The sequence below is a fragment of the Pochonia chlamydosporia genome, chromosome 6, assembly GCF_001653235.2.
Source record: "Pochonia chlamydosporia 170 chromosome 6, whole genome shotgun sequence".
Lineage (NCBI taxonomy): Eukaryota > Fungi > Ascomycota > Sordariomycetes > Hypocreales > Clavicipitaceae > Pochonia > Pochonia chlamydosporia.
This window is the reverse complement of record NC_035795.1, coordinates 246651-266164: the sequence shown is the minus strand read 5'-3', so window position 1 is coordinate 266164 and position 19514 is coordinate 246651. Positions and strand designations below refer to the sequence as shown.

Genomic DNA, 19514 nt, shown 5'->3' with positions numbered 1-19514 from the left:
CATTTGGTTTCCAAGCACCAGCTTCGCTTAATCCCACGATTGCCTCTCAACCCGTCTCCCTTAAATCGTAGCCCGAAATGGAATCGCTTAACTCGGGCTTGCAGTGCGTCATAACATGGTGCCTTCATTTCAACGTGCTGACAACGTGGCAGTCAAGACTGACCAATCCTGCAAGCCACAATCTGTCAGCTACCATTACGCATTATGTCCCACGAATGAGGTCCTTTCCCGTCACTACATAGCTCCCCCGGGTTGAGACTAGAAACCATGGTGCTGTGTAAACAACAATGGTTATCCCACGTGGAAGTCACCACAGTAGCTTTTGAGTCGAACTTTTCGTCATTTACTTCCACTATAGCTTCGTATCTTGGCTGGACTATAGCGGAAGTCGCAACAATGATACATCGTATGCGAGCCTTTGCATCTGATATGAGTTCTTTGTTGGATATAAGGTGAAGGTATTGGTAACTCCGTATTCACTCTCCATCGGGATGAGGAATTTGGGACGGCTGTTATTGTAAGCCTCGTAGTTCGGCTACGAGCTGACAGAACCTGCAGTCACCACTGCGAACGTGAGGTTCTCGTTTATCTCATGGACAAAAGACACACCGATCTGACCATGTTTCCTTGAGCTGAACTGCCACTTTTTGTCCTGAATCCCCGTCTTGAGGCATCACAGTGACGCGTTATCTCTCCCGGTGATGACCCGGTACACGACACTGTTCTCAATTGGCGGTTAATTGGATGGCTGCAGTGCCTTCGATGTGAATATCGATGTAAGCTGAACAATGGAAAAGTCTAGGCTCGCTCGTGATTACTCGTATCTGCATTCTGGGACAAGATAAACATCATGGAGCACCAAGGGCGAGATCTCTATTAGTTAATTATATCACATATAATCGTCTGGACTCGTTATGTTTTGCCTATATAGCTGTCCTTCCTCAAGCTTTCCTTGGCAATCGGCGACCTGGTCTGCGGACTTCTCCTTAAACATTCTGACAACTCATTTGCTGTCAACTATTTACAATGGCGTGCAAAATTATCACATTGCTGCTGTTTCTAGCTGGAATACTTTATACACCGTTGTAGGTTTTCTCCATGCTATACGTAACCTCATCTAACTATCATTATGCAGCGTCTATGCAAGCCAAGATTATGAGTATATAGTTGTAGGCTCCGGTCCGGGTGGTGGACCCTTAGCTGCCAGACTGGCACTGGCAGGACGAAAGGTAATGTGACATGGAGACTGGAGTTCATTGAACTCAATGCTAACTTTGTCCAGGTACTGCTTATCGAAGCCGGTGATGACCAGGGTGACACGTACTATGAGCAAGTACCAGCTTACAACTATGCGTCATCCGAGTTTCCTGATATGCAGTGGAACTATTACGTGGACCATTGGGAAAACAAGACACAGCAACTGCAGGATAAGAAGTTTGTATGGAAGACTCCGGATGGTACCCCTTGGGTGGGACCCGATCCTCCAGCAGGATCTTCTAAGCTAGGCATTTGGTATCCAAGAGCCGGTACACTGGTAAGTTTGCTCAAACTGTCAGGTCAAACTATAAATACTAGCGACATTCCTACGTAGGGCGGCTGTGGACAGCACAATGCCTTGATTTCGATCTATCCCTTCAACAGCGACTGGGATTACGTTGCTTCGATCACAAGAGATCCTTCATGGCGGTCGGATAACATGAGAAAATACTTTGAGAAGCTGGAAAATATCCATTATAATCCCCCATCGCTTAAGGGGCATGGAACACAGGGGTGGTTTGGGACGACCCTCCCCAGCCTTCCCATGATCGCTGGAGACATCCAATTGCTCAGTCTAATTACTTCAGCTGCCAACGCCTTCGGTGCCGGGTTGAAGAAGGTGATATCCACCGTTCAGCAACTTGAAGCTGTTATTAATCCAGATATCAACGCCGATGATCCCGGGAGAGACCAACGCCAGGCTCTATACGAATATCCGAACGCCGTCACAAATGCCAAGCGCAATGGCCCGAGGGACTTTGTTCTTAGTGTAGCCAACGCTGCTTATCCTAACGGTACGAAGATGTATCAATTGGACATACGGTTAAACACTTTGGTCACAAAAGTGCGATTCAGCAAGGGTAAAGGCCGTAAACCAAAAGCTGTTGGCGTGGATTTCTTAGACGGCAAGAGCCTTTATTCAGCTGATCCACGATGGAGTTCAAGCAATGCCGGCACCCCTGGCAGTGTTAATGCGTCGAAAGAAGTTATCATCTCGGCTGGGACCTTTAACACGCCTCAGATCTTGAAGCTCAGTGGTATTGGGCCGAAGAAAGAGCTTGCTGCTCTGGGCATTCCCCTGTTAGCTGATTTGCCTGGCGTCGGTACCAATCTTCAAGATCGATACGAAGTTGGAGTCATTGGAGAAACGACCCAAGATTTCGCAATCTGGAATAGATGTACTTTTGGAAATGGCAACGACCCATGCTTCGAGCAGTGGTTGACGGGAAATGGGACGAACAATGGACCGTATGCGAACAATGGATTGGCAATTACCATGACCAAGAAATCTAGGTCTGCGAACTCCACCGACTCGGTAGATCTTATGATTGGCGGCGCTCCCCTTCCGTTCAAAGGCTACTATCCCACATACTCTTCGGAGGCAGTAAAGACAAAGAAGCAATTTACCTGGGTAATCTTGAAGGGTCATACAAGAAACCGGGCAGGGACCATAACACTCCGCAGCAAGAACCCGCAAGATACTCCTGTTATCAAGTTTCGCTACTTCGACGAAGGAACAACTACCAACGGAGCGGATAAGCTAGATCTTGATGCCATGGTCGAAGGCGTGCTGTTTTCACGGGCCATGTTCAAGAACACTTCCGCGGTGAATGGAAATGGTGGATTCAAAGAAATCTGGCCCGGGCCAAATGTAACTTCGAGAAATCAGATAAAGGAATGGGTGAGAAACGAGGCTTGGGGTCATCATGCGTCTTGCTCTTGTCCCATTGGCGCCGATGGGGACCCAATGGCGGTATTGGATTCGAAGTTTCGCGTTCGAGGAGTCGATGGACTGCGTGTGGTGGATGCATCGGCTTTTCCAAAGATTCCTGGTCTATTTATAGTTGTGTCCGTGTACATGATTAGCGAGAAGGCTGCTGATGTTATTCTATCGGCTGGTGGTTACTAGTCATGATCCAGAAGTGGTGGGCTATCCTGATGGGTGTCTGTTTCAAATGATGGGCGGCTATCATTGTTTCCTGCCTTTGATACTTGGTTCAGGTGTAGGGAATACTTAAAAGCCTTTAAGAGACAAATACGACACGGAATGGTATTCTCAGATTACATCCCTATTTGGGTGATGGGATAAAATATGTTAGCAATAGTTTGTTGCGGGATACGTGAACGCATAAAACAAAGGCAGCCTGTTGTGCTATTTCTCTTATTGGGAAACATTAGACCGTTATCTAAGTGCCACTAAACTATAATACGATCCTACAGCTTTGGCTATCGATAGTTCCTGAAGTTATTTCTGCTACTCGTTTTGCCTTCCAAACCTATTTGCAACTCGTCCTCTATTGAGTAACTCCAAGGAAGTCCATTGACCAAAGAAACATCTTACAAGCACATTCCTTTGTGAAATGGCGGCTCCGTGAGCAGACTAAATGTGATTACAAACTACGACTATCTTTTGCCTTCCACTTTGGTCAGGATGCATTCATGCACTACAAGGTTGGCCACAAAGGAAGGGAATATGCAGACCAGTGAACCTTTAGTCTTTGAGTTCGTATGCCACTGTTCTCCCCAAAGGTGTTCACACCGTATCACTAGTACTTACTTGCTCGCATATCGACCATGCGTAGACTGACATGACTCCTCTGTAGGCTGAAGACTCTCCACTTGGACCAATTAGTGATCACCAGGAACTTGACTATTCAGACGAAGACGGGCCCTCAAGTCCACCCTTGTTAATCCGAGCAAGAACTGGATCTAGTTTCTTCAAAAACCGGGTTATCAGATGGCAAACAAAATGGGATTTGGAATAGTACAGATGCCGGTAGGTTCACGCTGCTTCTATGCTACAAGCTACTGCTAGCAATGCCGAGTCCTATCAAGTGAAACAATCACACTTCAGTCAGGATGCTATGGGTAACACAACATGATGGACTACCGCCACCTTCCTGCCTCAAGACATTTGTGACTTGCGTGAAAACGCCCTGACAAATACACTCACCGTCATTCGCCGTCTCCATGCAAAGCCTTCATCAGCTCCATCAAATGCACCAAGCTGTGTCGCCGGCAACAACATGCATGCATGCATGTGTGCGGGGGAACAAGCAACTAAATCCTCGTCACAACTGAGTTTGCCCAACCTCTTTTGGTTACTATGCCATGAGAAGTCCGCGAAAATGCACTATGCCACGTACATTCGCTCCCATTAGGTTAGAAAGACTACCATCCCTGCCTCGGTCTCTCTCCCAATCCATCTGTCATCGGTGATCGACAAACCTACTGGGATCGCGTTTGCCCATGGGAAAGGGTTGCAGTGGTTAAGCGAGTTGCCTATTTTCTCTGGTGTGCTACGTCCGCATCGTCCGCCTGACCAGAAGCTACATGGAGTTGCTTTTTCTTCTTTGAGGCGCGCCGGATCACCGATGCCGTGTATACTGTCTCGGGAACATTTTGCAAGTTTTGACGCACCACCGATGCATTCAGCCTGCTTTCGCACATGTGTAATTGGCTGAACAGTCTATCAATTTGCTCGGTTTAACGCTGCGCCGTGACCGGAACTATCACACTTGAAGGCTGTCCGTACGAGATTGTGACGAGTAAAATTGAAGCTTCACTCGACTATGCAAGGCGGTGCCTGCCGAGCGACCAGCCGAGCTACAATGTAACGTGCTTGTGAGGATGCAAGGGAGTTTGCAGCGGCCGAATTCCGTGCATCTTGGGAAGAAGTGCGCAGTGAAAGTGAAACAGGCTTGATCAAATGTTATGGTTATAAGTGTATGAAGCTCCCTTGCCTCCCTCGCCGTGTCCTCTTGATGTCTGAGCCAACTCTGCTGCTTCAGACAACAAGATGGCTTCCACTCTAGCTCAGCTGTTCACTTTATGGCTGGCGGCCTTCGCAGTCACTCTCAATGCCAGTCCGGTTATTCGTGCTGTCGTTGATGAGAGAGCAACTCCCCCGTTGCCCAGCGTGGACAAGTTCTATCTACCTCCTCCCAACTTGGAGTCGTATGCCCCGGGTGCCATCATTCGACATCGCCCACCGCCAAACCCTATTGCGGCATTCGCAGTCGATCCCATAGATCTTCGTGCGAGCTATCAGCTTCTGTATCGAACTACAGATAGTCTTAACCAGGCAACCGCAACAGTGCTCACAGTTCTCGTTCCCCATAACGCAGACTTCACCAAAGTCCTGTCGTATCAGGTAGCAGAGGATGCCGCCGACCAAGATTGTGCTCCGTCTTACGCATTCCAATTGGAACATGACACTGGGCCACAGAATGGGACGTCAACTACACAAGCTGAGTTGCTGTTGATAGAGGCAGCTCTAGAACAAGGTTGGGTTGTCATTGCTCCCGACTTTTTAGGTCCAAAGGCCGCCTTTCTTGCCAATGCCCTTGCCGGTCACGCCACCTTGGATGGAATCCGGGCAGCGAAGAACTCGGGTTCAATTACGGGCATCAGCAAGAATCCAACTATTGCCATGTGGGGATACTCTGGTGGAAGCGTCGCTTCCATGTGGGCAGCCGAATTGCAGCCATCATATGCGCCAGAGCTTGTGATTGCCGGCGCCGCAGTTGGAGGCGTCGTGCCCAACATTACCACGGTTGTGACAGAGATCAATGGAAAGGGCAACGCTGGACTCATTCCCGCGGGAGTTCTTGGCCTTGCTCACCAGTATCCTGAGCTGGACGCCATCGTGAGACAGCACATCCTGCCGCAATACAAGGACGAGTTCTACAAAGCCGAGAATCAGTGTCTGGGAGCCAACAGCAACGACTTTGCCAACAAAGATATCATCGGCATGTTTGATGATCGTAATCTTGTCTATACCAACCCAACTGCTATCAAAATTATCACCGAGAACGGCCTTGGTCAGCGTGTTCCCAAAATTCCCATGTTTGTGTACAAGGCCATCAAGGATGAGGTCAGCCCAGTTGCGGAGACAGATAACCTGGTTCAATTTTACTGCAAGGGCGGCACAACCATTCAATACCTCCGTGATCAAAACGCCAATCATGAGCAGATGGCCATTATTGGAGCCCCAAAAGCGCTGTCTTGGTTGATAAAGAGGATGAATGGCAAAGATCACCAGAAGACTTGCTCTACGAGCACTGTGTTTTCTGCACTGCTAGATCTTGATGCTTTGAAGGTTCTGCCAAAGTTTCTTCTGGATGCGTTATTGGACTTATTGGGGAAGCCGGTGGGACCTATATTTGGGTAATTCAAGGTTGGGGTGAGACGGGTTGGGAAACACTCGGCCAGTCATCTTACATGGTTGGACGGGCTTGCTGTATATGCCTGCCTTTGTCTTCTTAGTTTACGCTGCTATAGGTCTGAGTACATATCGTAGGCTAAAATTCAGTATATTTTGTAAGAACGAGTCTCGAAACCCCATGGCTAATCTTACTCTGGGCTGGGCTTCATTTGGACGACGTCGCATCCTCTGGTGAATACATCAACTTGCCGAGTCTTGTTGGAACTGCTCTCCGACGCTGCATTGACTGGCGGTACTGACAAGCCACACATACTAACATGTTCACTTCTACAAGCCCTCGACAATTATACTATAAAAGTCGTTAGTAACACAGCAATGACGAATGACTGACATTAACTGACCCCATTCCACGATCCAGATCTTCATGTGATGCTGACGCGGTAACATGCGTGGACTCTTACGTTGTGCCATCATGATCATCGCGAGGGTGACGGCAGCTCACTCACTCAACCTAATTACCACCTCAATCATTCGTCACATGAATGTAGTTTGTCATCCTCCCCTCACAAGGTGTAATACACGCTCGACGGAAATAATCTCCATCAAAAGTCGTTAGGGTAAACTGCGTCGATCATAGGCCTCACCAAACTCACTATTGGCGCACTTACCTAGACGATGCCATCATGAAGCGCTCTTCGGGAATAAATCCAGATAAGAAAATAACTACAACATAGCTTCACCGTGGATTTGGCGTAAAATAACTGCGGCCCGGGTATACCCTGCCAGCACACTTAAGAAGCACATGTGTGATACACTCTTATCAACCATGCGGCAACGCGTGCACACATGTGCATCCAATTCTCATGCCGAACAGCCTTCCGCGACAGACCACTCCTCCAGGCCAAAGTCGGAGGGTCCGTTTGGAACGGATCCATGGAGCCACTTGAAGGTCCGGCGGACGGCGCCTCCAACACAAGCGCCGTCTCACGCCGTCTGGTGCCGTGTTTAGCCCCAACAACCCCAGAGAAATTGTCAAAACTGACCATTTGGAGCCGGATACACACCGTGAAGCGGACCAACGATTGGGTCCTCTCATTGCCTCTGTCTGCTTGTTTCGAAGCTTGTGAAGTCGCCCCTCGTGGCAAACCTCACACCAAATCTGACCCACAAGTTACGACGCCAGTCAAACCACCCTCAATCTGGCTTAGCAAATGAGCAAATCGCATTGATGGATAAGTTCCGTCCTAGGCCCGGTTGTGAGCAAGTCTCAGATCAGTGTGTTACTGAAGTGTGGCACGCTACAGTTACCGAGGCTTATACCTACGGAGTCCAGGGACCATAAATTCTGTCCGATCGCGTTCTGGTAGGCAAAGAGATTAAAATAAAGTCATTGGCCGTCCCATTTTGCGACAGGACTTTGTTCTTGATCTTTCGCTGGAGGGATTGGCATTTTGCAACAGTGTCATTTGACGAAACGGTACAAGTTGAGTCATGGTTTCAGCTTCGCATCTATCTTGATCACCACGAAAGAGACAGCTCCGTTCCCGATTCCACATCTACAGCCACTCGAGAGTTAGGTAAATTTTCATTGCCTTCCCCAGACTACTTGGTCAAACGCAGCATCTAAGCCCAGCGAACGAACCCAACACAACATTTGGGAAGGCATCTCTGCAAAATGGCACACCGCAGACAAGACGTCGATTATGACGTAGTCATTGTTGGCGCAGGCATCTCTGGCATCAATTTCGCCTACAGATTGCAAGAACGAAACCCCGAGTTAAGTTACTGCATTGTCGATGCACGACATGAGATTGGCGGAACCTGGAGTCTGTTCAAATACCCTGGTAAGGAAGCGCCGAATCAGCTACGTTGAAGCTCCCAAAGCTGACTGTAAATGTTCTCAGGTATCCGATCTGATTCCGATCTCTACACGTTTGGCTTTCCTTGGCGACCGTGGGAAGAGAAGCAGCCCATTGCCCATGGTACTCTCATCCTCAAATATCTCAAGGAGTCTGCCGCAGAGGAGGGAATCGACAAGAACATCAAGTTCAACCATGCCGTTAAAAAGATGAACTGGTCGTCAGACTCGTCCACCTGGAACCTGGACATTATCGCCAACGGCTCCGACAAGGTCAAGCTGCGCTCACGCTTCATCCTCCTCGGAACAGGGTACTACAACTACAACGAACCCTTGAAAGCTCAAATTCCAGGAATCGAGAACTTTGGCGGTACTGTCATCCACCCTCAGTTTTGGCCCACCGACCTCGATTACACCAACAAGAACGTCGTCATTATTGGATCTGGTGCTACGGCTGTGACTCTACTCCCATCCATGTGCGACAAGGCCGCCCACACAACCATGCTCCAACGATCACCTACTTACATCCTGGCGCTTCCCGAAAAGGACCCCTTCGATAGAACCGTGCGGTTTATGCTCCCGGATAGATTGGCCAAGCGTATCGTGCGATTCAAATGGATCTTTTCTGCATTCCTCCTCACCACCTTTTGCAAATGGTTCCCGCGCCTAGCCCGAGCCCTTATTCTGCGACGAACCTCTCGTGAGCTTCCTAAAGGCACTAATATGGACCCTCATTTCAAGCCTCGGTACAACCCCTGGGAACAGCGCATGTGTCTATGCCCCGGTGGTGATTTCTTCCGATGTCTAAAGACGGGTAAAGCTAGTGTTGAGACCGGCGTAATCGACCAAGTGACGGCAAAAACCATCAAGCTCAAGTCTGGACAGGAGTTGCATCCGGATATCATTGTTACAGCCACGGGTCTCAAGTTACATATCGCCGGTGGCATCGAAACTTCCATCGACGGCAAGCACGTTAATGTCTCCGATAGCTACTCATGGAAAGGATGTATGCTCGAAAATATCCCCAACCTGGCAGTGTCACTCGGCTACGTCGATGCTAGTTGGACTTTGGGAGCAGATGCCACCGCACAGCTGGTCTGCCGCATGTTAAACAAGACCACAAAGGAGGGATACAACGTCATGATCCCTCGACTGAGCGACCAGGAGAAAGCCAGCATGCAGCAGCTTCCGTTCATGAGCCTCAACTCGACGTACGTGGAGAAGGGCAAGGACCTGTTCCCCAAGGTCGGAACTCACCCTCAGTGGATGCCACGGTCATACTATTGGAAGGATCTTACCAATGCATGGTGGGGAGATATCAACGGAGGCATGGAGTGGTCAAAATAGATGATTGATGCGAACATTAATGAACCGATGGCTTGAGGGGCGAGGGGATGCTAGTTTCTTTACTGTATTTTAGATTCATGCGATACACCTAGATTATACACCATTTGAACACGACCGGGGTCCTATGCTCCTTGTACTTTCTTGGTCATGAAAATGAAGATAAATAGCCGACTGCTATACTCGAGCCGCGACCAGACTCATGTAAATGCCCCATATAAATCCAACAAAACTAAGGAACACAATCCTTTTCGAGACGGGTATCACGCTAAAGCTGATGATTGAAGCTATTGGCCATATTCTGTACCCTGCTACAATGATTGGAATTGTTTCCTGTAAAGGATTAGCATCCACATTGGAGAGGAGTCTCAAGAAAGGCAATGCTGCGTGCTCGACGACCACAAATTCACTTACATCAATAATACTTTGCCATATACTAGCAAGCGAGTGCACTTTCAATACGCCCATGATGACCAGAAACGCAGTCGTGTTCAAAATGGCTCCCACCGTCATGCAGTCGATGAACCATTTCGTGAGTGTATTTCGCCAACTGAATCTTGTTTGGGAGCCATGAGGTGATTGATCTGTTTGCGACGTGTCCAATTGACTCCCCTCTTCAATGCGCTGCAACTCAATTGACTGGAATTGAGGCTGCTGAGTCGAAGTGTAAGCTGGGAATTGCTTTTCGAGGAACTGCTGCCAGTGGTAGTTTGGGGGAGCGGTCAATAGCGTCAACAATATGAATCGTATCAATTGCACCAAATCCAGTGAGAACGAACGCTATTTGAAGGTAGTAATGCAGTAGTTAGTCATTTGAACCCCATTCCAGAATCCAGACAATGCTCCCATTGGGCAACCATCGAGATGGCCAGAGTGTTTGCTGCCAAATACGCACCTGTCCACGGTACCCATCGATGAACTGTGCACATATGTTGGACGCCGTTGAGAGCCCAGTGGCCTGGAGAGTCGCCACTGTAATGGGAGAGATCATACTCTTGGTGAGCTAATTGACTTCAATGACTTCAATGCTTGAATTGTCTCGGCTACACCATCATCTCCTTCGTCGGAGTTGACACGACAGCAAACTGTCAGGGTCGTCACGTGACGTCACCCACATATCTCCAGCAGTGGTTTCGAATTAAAGTAGAGATCGACAGGAGAATTGGATATTAAAAAGGATACCGTACGCATGGCTAATAAATCTGATGTTGTGCCAATCCATGGGTGGTGCAGTTTGGTGTGGTGGTGGTTGGGCGCTTTCATTCTAACCAATGTCGGACGTAAACATGCAGTCAACATTCCAGTATACACTTAACATATTTCTATGTATTGTACTACATAAGGCGATAAGCTATACTTTATCCTCGCTCAGATGCATTCGATCCACACCGACTGCAATTGACTGCCTTCAAGATGGCGATTGAATCATCCCAGCATAGCGTGATACTTGGTATTTTCAGAGAACAACTAGGTACATACGCAGCAATTAGTTCGAGCCGTAGTATAACCTTGCGAAATCAAGAATTGCGTACTTGTTATTAGATGAAAATTGGAATTCTGACCGGGGGTCTAGGGTAAGCCAGTGTTATTGTCGCCTCACGTCTATGTGAATGGAAAAGAAGAAGAAAACATAAACGGCTTAAAACTAACTGAAAGATTGTATTCTATTATAGCTGAAATCTTAATTCTGCAAGAAAAACAACACACAGCCCACAACGAGTTCTCAACATGCTATTCTAGTATGGTGGTGAATGAAAACAATTCTTTGTTAGCCGTCGCACCATCCGCTCCGTCCCGATCCGTGCCAACACTAACATCCTTCAAAATTTCTATCAAAGCGAGCTGCTCTTCGCACTTCTGTTTAGCTGATCCCATTGCATCGGACCCAAGTAGCACCCTTACTGCCCAAGGCTTCGACAGAACAACACCCTGCCTCTTCACGACATCAAATACCGTTGCCGCAGCCTTCTTGATGTCTCCAGGCATATGTGCAGACGGGTTCGTCGCGAATTTGCCCATAAGAGAGTCAAAAGTTGGACCATATGCTTCAATGGAGGGTTTCACGCTTCCAAAACCGGCATCCGCTGGTCCTCTCGGCTGACCAAGGTTGGTAGGAAATCCTCCGCACTCAAATGCCACACATCGGATGCCAAGAGGCCGGACTTCCTTGTAGAGCCCTTCAACATATGCACTGAGAGCCGCCTTGGAGGCAGCATAATGTGCCATGAAGGGAAGGGGAGCCCAGGCAGTGCTAGATGATGTAAAGGCAATACAGCCGTGGCCTTGAGCTCGAAAGAATGGCAGGATGGCTTGAGTAACACGCATGTGGCCAAAGAGATTGACTTGAAACATGTTGTTCACAAATTCCTCACTACAGATGGAAAGTTAGCAAGGTGTGGCTCTTCGACTTGGGGTGATGCTTACCTGGACTCTTCTGCGCTCTTCATTGCCGACATGCCGGCGTTGTTGATCAAAATGTCGATATGGCCAAATGTGTTCCAAGCTGATTTGACCTGTTTCGATATTTCGGTAGAGTCGGCTGATATGTCAAGTTCAAGTATCGCTAGATTCTCTGATTGAAGATGACCAAGGCGATTTTGAGCATTGCGACCGGATGCAATCACTTTGTCACCTTGAGAAAGTGCATAATCAACAATGGCTGCTCCAATGCCAGAGGTGGCACCAGTAACTAGCCAAACTTGAGGACTCATGATTGTTAGAAGGATGGTGGAGAGCAAGTGCAAAGTTTAAGTGATATTGTGAGTCGAGTTGTTTAGTGGGAGCGGAGCATTTCAATTGAGATGAGAAACACCGTATTATATAGTTCACCAACTGATCTGACTTATATACAGCCATTGCTCAAATTACCGTTTCTTCTGTATTCTGTTAGACAGACGGACGGACGAAGCGGATGAAGCCATCATCGGACGAAATGGTCAACTCCGATTCGACGCCACTCATTTGGATGGGGACCAAACCATCTATTGCCGCTCCTTCGTCCGTCGCTGCCCTACCTGCCACGGCTTTCAGGGCAACAGTTCAGATTCTGGTTCCGTTGGCTCGTGGCGTATTGCTAAGATATCATGAAGACATCAAAAGCCGGGACTCTAATGCCGGGCCATGCACTCCCTGGATCTCGGAGGCGCATGAGAAAAGGCACGCGGAGTTGTGTTGAGTGTGAGTAGAGTTGTCCCATTCGCCCGCTTCTTCTCAGGCACGGCAACGCGTGTTCTTGTCGCATGAGCTGCTCTCATGATTCAAAGGTCTAACTAGTCCATGAACAATCAGGCCGAAGGCGGAAAATACGCTGCACATATTCCGCGGGCGAGGACGTTTGTACACGTTGCTTAAAGCACGGCAAGGAGTGCGTCGATCAAAGGGCACAAGTTGTCAATGTCGCCAACACCGCCTCCACCAATCGTCGGGAGGTCGATACGCCAAGAACGAATCAAAGTATAAAGAAACAGTCGAGCGAATACGATCTAGGAGCAACAGGAACATCCTCTTACGACCTGGCTATCCATGACGATCTTCCAGCCGGAGAGACGTCTTCTCGCCCGCCGTTTGTCTCCATGTTGACCTCTGACGAGGCAAGTTAACGTCTGTCAACTCGCTTTACCAAAAATAACTAACCTGACCATAGCCCCCACACGAGTTCCATTCTGGACCGTCTACAGAGAAACACGCAAACATACATAGTTCCAAAACCCGGAAGGAAGCCATCTGTAAAACCCTCCGGGCAGCCCTACCAAGCTACGATGATATCACAGCCACATTTGCTGAGAATGGAGGTTGGTGGGATAGCTTCCGCCAAAAGACTCGTGCCATTTCCCAGGCCGAGATGTCGGAGTCACTTCTCTCCTTTGCCTCTCACGCGTTCACCAGTAATAACCCAGCCCAGGTCGCTACGCTCGTTGTAGCCTATGCCAGGAGTGTGGGCAACTCCTCACAGCTAATCTCACTCGTCGACAACCTTGTTATTTCAGATGTTTCATTAGCCGCTACGGTTGAAGGGATGGAGTGCTTGATTCTCCTAGGCAAGACGTACACTGATGTTGGACAACCACGACGTGCGTGGCTTACTTGGCGAAAGGGCATTGCAACTGCCCAGCTTATGGCGAGTACCTCAGCGTGCACCGGCGGTCAACAGGGCATTCTTATTAACCTTGCATTTAGGGTTTGCATCTCCTCAAATCAGGAACTCCAGCAATCCGCCAAAGGCTTTGGTTGGCAGTATACCATGGCGATCGATTTACAAGTCTCCTACTTGGCTTGCCATATGGCTGCCAAGATCCACATGTAGACACGCCTTCAGTAAATTCTTCTAATATGGGAGAACCGCAAAACTGGTTACCGCATTTCGTTCATCAGACGGCAAGCTTGGCTGGACTCGTCATTGATCGAAACGTGTCCACCACGAAGCCTTCAATCGCAGACTCAATGCAACTAGATGAACAAATGGACAAAATTTCCGCCCTAGCTCCGGAAGTATGGTGGACTATACCACTGGAAGAGGTTAAGAGCGAAGCTGAAGCTGGCGAGTTTGTGGACTCTCTTTTGATTCAGTTCTTCTTCTTCCACGTGCGCATATATATCCACCTCCCATTTCTGAACGCATCATGCGAATCACCCTTGGCAACAGTTAGCAGGTTTAAATGTGCCAGCGCTGCTCGGTCCCTGCTCAGGCGATACTTGAAGCTTCGGACCATGTTTAATGGAAGATACTTGTTTGACTGCAAGACAACAGACTTCGTGGGATTTACCGCTGCGGTGGCGCTCCTTGTCAGCAACTCACCCTCCCGGAGTAACGGCAGTGAGCTCGATTCTGAAGATATATCAACATCAATATTGAAAGATGTGGAGGGTGCTTTTGGCATCTTGGAGAAGCGAGATAACTGCAAAATTGCCTCTCAGTGTCGGCAGGCTCTGGCCCTACTGTTGCGGCCGACTATCTCCCAAAAGTCTCCCCAGACCATTTCTATCCCGTACTTTGGCAAAATATCGACGGGACCTCGGCGAGAAATAGCCAACATGATTCAATCCCACAAAGCTCAAGGCGAATTTCTGACAACATCGAATTACGCTATTGACCAAGCTGTGATCGCACCGCCACAAGACTATACATTGGCATTCTGGGGACTTCAGAGCAACGACTCGTTAGGGGATATGGCGTGGAATGTGCCGGATGATTGCCAGGATGATATTTTGGAGCTATTTGGGCCGGATATTTCGGACTGGAATTTTAATCAGGACATCGGAAGCTACTGAAGTCGGACATGCGATCGGTTCGCTACGCTACGCCACGCTCGTGTGCTGTTCTACGCTGTTTAATCTCGTGATGCTATTTGGCCTTTACATTATCTGGAGGCTCAATATTCGATTCCACGTCCCTGCCAGAGACGAATGAGAGCATTGGCCAATCGCATCCTACCTGAATACATGGTCGCGAGTCGCAACACCTCTCGACTCTCGCATTGAGTCCGCCGTTGGCTCAACTCCCCGGTTGAGAAACCACATGCCATTGTTCTATCTTACCGGCAATATTACATAACAGAGGCAATCTGGCTTGTATCTGTATTACAAATAGCATACAAGTCTCATGGATATCGCATTTGGATCTTACACCCGACTGGGAATAACCTCCCGACACCCGACAGACCCGATCAAGGTCTGGGTTGCCCGAGATAGGCTGAGCTAGTCCCAGACTGCATCACAACTGCTTGGTTAAATCGGCACCAATCATCATCAGGTGTACGTCGCAGCACGGCAACTAAGGAATACTGCTACCTTGCGCTTAGCCGTGTTGCGCGTCTCATATTTGCTCGATTCGTCAAGCGTTGGTCCGGCGTTCAGAGTAGACAGCTAAACAACTGGGCGGTACAGCTGCACCTACTTCCATTCCAAAAGCCTTCAATTCTGTATATCGGAATCACCACAGTAAACATGGCTTCGGATCAAATTGCTGCTCAGCGCCTGGGCCAAATTCACAAGCACATGGCAAACCAACCTGCTCGTGCCTCGTCCAGAACCAATGTCTATATCATTAGTGCAGCAAGGACGCCTACAGGAAAGGTAAGCTAAATGAAACGATCTGAATAGAATAAGGACTAACCTTGAAAAGTTTAATGGCGGTTTGCAATCGTTATCCGCTCCCGCATTGGGAGCGATTGCAATCAAAGGAGCTCTGCACAAAACCAGCGTTCCTGTCGAACATATTCGGGATGTCTATCTGGGCAATGTATTACAGGCCAACCAAGGACAAGCACCAGCTCGACAAGCGACGATATATGCCGGTCTAAGCTCTTCCACAGAAGCAGTTACTATCAACAAAGTTTGCGCATCCGGGCTCAAAGCGATTATGCTGGCTGCACAAAACATTCAACTCGGACTGGCTAAGGCACAAGTTGCTGGCGGAATGGAGAGCATGACACGCGCACCGTATTATGTTCCTCGCGCGACATTGAATCCTCGTTTCGGAAACATTCAGATGGAAGATGGGCTGGTCAAAGATGGTCTTTGGGATGTTTACGACCAGATTCACATGGGCAATTGTGCAGAGCATTCTATCAAACAGTTCAACATTACCAGACAAGAGCAGGACGACTATGCTATACGAAGCTTCAAAAGAGCGCAAAACGCTTGGGCTGAGCGCAAATTTGATGAAGAAATTGAGCCCGTACAAATTACGGGGAAGGGAGGCAGTACCTCTGAACTTTCAGAGGATGAAGGATATCGCAGCTTGAACGAAGCCAAAGTCTCGCGGCTACCTCCAGCTTTCTTAACTGATGGCACTGGAACTATTACGGCGGCCAATGCAAGTAGTATGAATGACGGTGCCAGCGCTGTCGTCCTTGTATCGACGGAGCTTGCCGCTCAATACGGGCAATCGAGTCGAGTTCTCTCAGAAATAATCTCATATGCCGATGCAGCTGTCGATCCGATTGACTTTTCGGTAGCTCCAGCAAAAGCTATTCAGATTGCCCTGGACCGAGCTAATTTAATCGTGGAGGATATCACTCTGTGGGAGATTAATGAGGCATTTGCGTCTGTGGTTCAGATTACGCAGAAGCTGCTGAAGCTTGGTAGTAACAGCAAAGTAAATGTGCTGGGGGGTGCAATTGCATTGGGACATGCCCTTGGGAGTTCGGGTTCGCGGCTTGTCACGACGCTAGTTCACCAGTTGAAGGTTGGTGAATATGGAGTTGTTGCATTGTGTAATGGTGGCGGAGCGGCGAGTGCCATGATTGTTCAAAGAGTACGACACTCTGATGTAAAGTCTAGGAAATGATGCTTGTGTTTGGCCGTTATTAAATCGTTTTCTGTACGGTGAATCTCAATTGAGCCAGCTACTTGAGGCATGTGACAACGGATATAACTTAGACTCTTTCTCTGCATCTAGGCGCGTTCCGTTTGAGTTAACTTTTCTTCATAATATGAAATTAGAGGCAAATTAAAACAGCTACACTAGTACTCTTAACATGGATGGGCCATTTCAAGAAGATGCAGGATTCAACTTTATTTCTACCTCTTGTGACTCTATTTGATGTTTTTGAATGTATATTACGTCAAGGTCCATTTACAACATAGCCCGCAACACCCCCGGAGACAAAACACAACGATTCAGTAGGTCTAACAACTCTGTTAGCATGAATTGACAACTTGCCATAACTTCTTCCATACCTTTGCCAATGTTCTTGATGTCATCTTTCTTCAACTTGCCATTTGCGGTTTTCGGCCACTCGTCCGGCACACCGGCAACAGCATCCCCCAACCACCAGATATATATCGGTGCTTTATACCGACTAAGGTCTTTCCGAACCCATTCCCTAACCTCGTCGTCCGAAAGCCGTCTCTTGGCCGTGTCATTCAGCTCCAAAATAGCTGCAACTTCCTCCCCGTACCTTGGGCTTGGAACGCCAAAAACGGCGCATTGCTTTATCCACGGATGCTGGTAGAGTTGAGCCTCAATTTCAAGGGGCGAAATGTTTTCTCCTCCTCGGATGATGAGATCTTTAATTCTTCCTGTGATCACGAAGTACCCCTCACTGTCAAGATAACCCTCATCGCCCGTATGCATCCATCTTCTATTGCCGGGTGGTGTCTTTTCAATTTTATCGAGGGAACTTGAAGAATCATCGTCATGTTGACGAACCGCTTGAGCTGTTTGCTCTGGCTGGTTATAATAGGAATGCATTACTCCAAAGCCACTGACGACGATTTCACCACGGTGACCCCAAGGAACGGGACAGGCTGCCGAATCTACAATTTTGGCAACGAATCCTGGCAGTAGCCGCCCGGCTGACTTCATCTTCTTTTCCAATGGATCCTCAGCTGTGGTCATTGTGGCGATGGACGACAATTCCGTCATGCCCCAGTTGGTGTAAATATCCCGAATTGGAAACTGGCTCATAACACGGTTGAGTAGCCCATCGGGCATAGCAGAACCTGCCATTAAACCGAACCTATCTGGTTAGCCTCCGTATCAAATACCTGGCAACCGGGTTAAGAGATCTTTTTGGCTCACCGCAACGATGTTCGCTTCGTGGAATTAAATTGGGGGTGAGATAACATGTCCACAAACATGGTGCTTACACCATATAATCCAGTACATTGGTATTGATCGATTGCCACAATAGTTTCTGCCGCGTCAAAGTATTCTGAAGGTAGTACAATAGTGCTGCCATACATGAAAGCCGTACAAAGACCTACAGTTTGTGTAAGTTTTCAGCCATATCAGAAGTTCATGTTGTGAATACGAACCAATTACGAGCCCAAAGGCGTGAAACAACGGCACAGGAACGTTGATTCTATCAGTTGGCCGTATCTTCATTTGCAATCCAATGTATCTTGCGCTATTCAGCATGCCATAGTGTGTCAAAGCCGCGGCCTTGGGCAGTCCCGTACTTCCTGAAGTGAACTGCAAATTGAGGATATTTTCAGGCCGTACAAACTGTTGTGCTCTTTTGACTTTCAAAATGTCGGCGTCTGATGCTTTTTTTAGTAGATCCTTGTAGTTAGTAAAGTTTTGTGGCAATACAGAGCTCACTTTCGTCCCTGTAATATCATCAAGCAAAATAATTCGACGCAGGCACGCCGCCGACTGGCCTAAGTCTTCTAAAACGGCTTCGTAGTTGTAGCGGCAAGTTTTCAGAGTTGTGAAGAGTACTTTCGGCGTTGTGGCTTGTATTGCGTTGACGAGTTCTGACGGCGTGTATGCGTAGTTGTACAAGGTGAAGTAAGCTCCGAGCTTGGAACATGCAAACAGAATCTGCTGATATGTTAGTATCTCAGTGGTCATGTTTCAAACAAGAAAGCAGAGATATTAACTTACAATTGCGTACTCGAGTCGATTGCCGAGCAATACACCAACACGGTCACCGTTCCTAATACCCAGATTGTATAGCCCTGCAGCAAGGTTCTCGGCATATTGGTGTAATTCTGTGTAAGTGAGATGTGAATTCTGATGTTTGGAACGCACTGCGACTTGTTTTGGATGTTGTATGAGCCGTTGTTGGAGTAAGTCATTAAAAGTCCAATTGAGAAGTGCTGGCTCAGTTGGCCCGCTGATGACGGAGAGCCTTTGTCTGCTTTCAACAGACATATTTTGCTTCGTATCCATTGGTATTTGCAAGGTAGAGATGATGGTGCTTGACAAGTTTACAGAAGAGCTGAAATTACATTTAATTAGCAGCGAACCTTGGCAATGAAGGGTCGTTTCAGCCAGCTTGGCTATGAGTGCCGTCAACAACGGAGCACTGGAAACGCAGGTGCCGCATTAACATAGCTCTCAGCCGGACTATAGGTTCCAAAAGCGGTATCTACCAATATTCGTGCCATACATCCCAGTGATACTGCGCGGTCGGACATTGTCGTGTGTCGTGTCGGGTG

The 19514-nt window shown here is 48.2% G+C and overlaps 8 protein-coding genes across 8 annotated transcripts; 6 read left to right on the top strand and 2 right to left on the bottom strand.

The window, feature by feature from the left end:
- Positions 1-1026: 1026 nt before the first annotated feature.
- VFPPC_09686 (GMC oxidoreductase) lies at positions 1027-3166 on the top strand (the record flags this gene model as incomplete). Its single annotated transcript, XM_018288181.1, has 4 exons — positions 1027-1085; positions 1136-1229; positions 1283-1534; positions 1592-3166. The coding sequence occupies 4 exons, from the start codon at positions 1027-1029 to the stop codon at positions 3164-3166; spliced, it is 1980 nt and encodes a 659-aa protein (XP_018141239.1).
- A 1890-nt stretch (positions 3167-5056) lies between these two features.
- Positions 5057-6430, top strand: VFPPC_09685 (secretory lipase; the record flags this gene model as incomplete). The annotated part of the gene is made up of 1 exon (XM_018288180.1): positions 5057-6430. One exon carries the CDS (start codon positions 5057-5059, stop codon positions 6428-6430), a length of 1374 nt encoding a protein of 457 aa, XP_018141240.1.
- A 1669-nt stretch (positions 6431-8099) lies between these two features.
- Positions 8100-9629, top strand: VFPPC_14639 (flavin-binding monooxygenase; the record flags this gene model as incomplete). Its single annotated transcript, XM_018292407.1, has 2 exons — positions 8100-8268; positions 8329-9629. The coding sequence occupies 2 exons, from the start codon at positions 8100-8102 to the stop codon at positions 9627-9629; spliced, it is 1470 nt and encodes a 489-aa protein (XP_018141241.1).
- Positions 9630-11357: 1728 nt separating this feature from the next.
- VFPPC_09683 (3-oxoacyl-(acyl-carrier-protein) reductase) lies at positions 11358-12337 on the bottom strand (the record flags this gene model as incomplete). The annotated part of the gene is made up of 2 exons (XM_018288178.1): positions 11358-11997; positions 12051-12337. 2 exons carry the CDS (start codon positions 12335-12337, stop codon positions 11358-11360), a joined length of 927 nt encoding a protein of 308 aa, XP_018141243.1.
- Positions 12338-12558: 221 nt separating this feature from the next.
- Positions 12559-13929, top strand: VFPPC_16501 (hypothetical protein; the record flags this gene model as incomplete). Its single annotated transcript, XM_018294254.1, has 2 exons — positions 12559-12693; positions 13270-13929. The coding sequence occupies 2 exons, from the start codon at positions 12559-12561 to the stop codon at positions 13927-13929; spliced, it is 795 nt and encodes a 264-aa protein (XP_018141244.1).
- A 26-nt stretch (positions 13930-13955) lies between these two features.
- VFPPC_16502 (hypothetical protein) lies at positions 13956-14894 on the top strand (the record flags this gene model as incomplete). Its single annotated transcript, XM_018294255.1, has 1 exon — positions 13956-14894. One exon carries the CDS (start codon positions 13956-13958, stop codon positions 14892-14894), a length of 939 nt encoding a protein of 312 aa, XP_018141245.1.
- Positions 14895-15569: 675 nt separating this feature from the next.
- Positions 15570-16914, top strand: VFPPC_09682 (acetyl-CoA C-acetyltransferase; the record flags this gene model as incomplete). The annotated part of the gene is made up of 2 exons (XM_018288177.1): positions 15570-15698; positions 15748-16914. 2 exons carry the CDS (start codon positions 15570-15572, stop codon positions 16912-16914), a joined length of 1296 nt encoding a protein of 431 aa, XP_018141246.1.
- A 288-nt stretch (positions 16915-17202) lies between these two features.
- VFPPC_09681 (AMP-binding enzyme domain-containing protein) lies at positions 17203-19227 on the bottom strand (the record flags this gene model as incomplete). The annotated part of the gene is made up of 5 exons (XM_018288176.1): positions 17203-17255; positions 17307-18088; positions 18151-18331; positions 18387-18894; positions 18958-19227. The coding sequence occupies 5 exons, from the start codon at positions 19225-19227 to the stop codon at positions 17203-17205; spliced, it is 1794 nt and encodes a 597-aa protein (XP_018141247.1).
- Between the last annotated feature and the right edge of the window lie 287 nt (positions 19228-19514).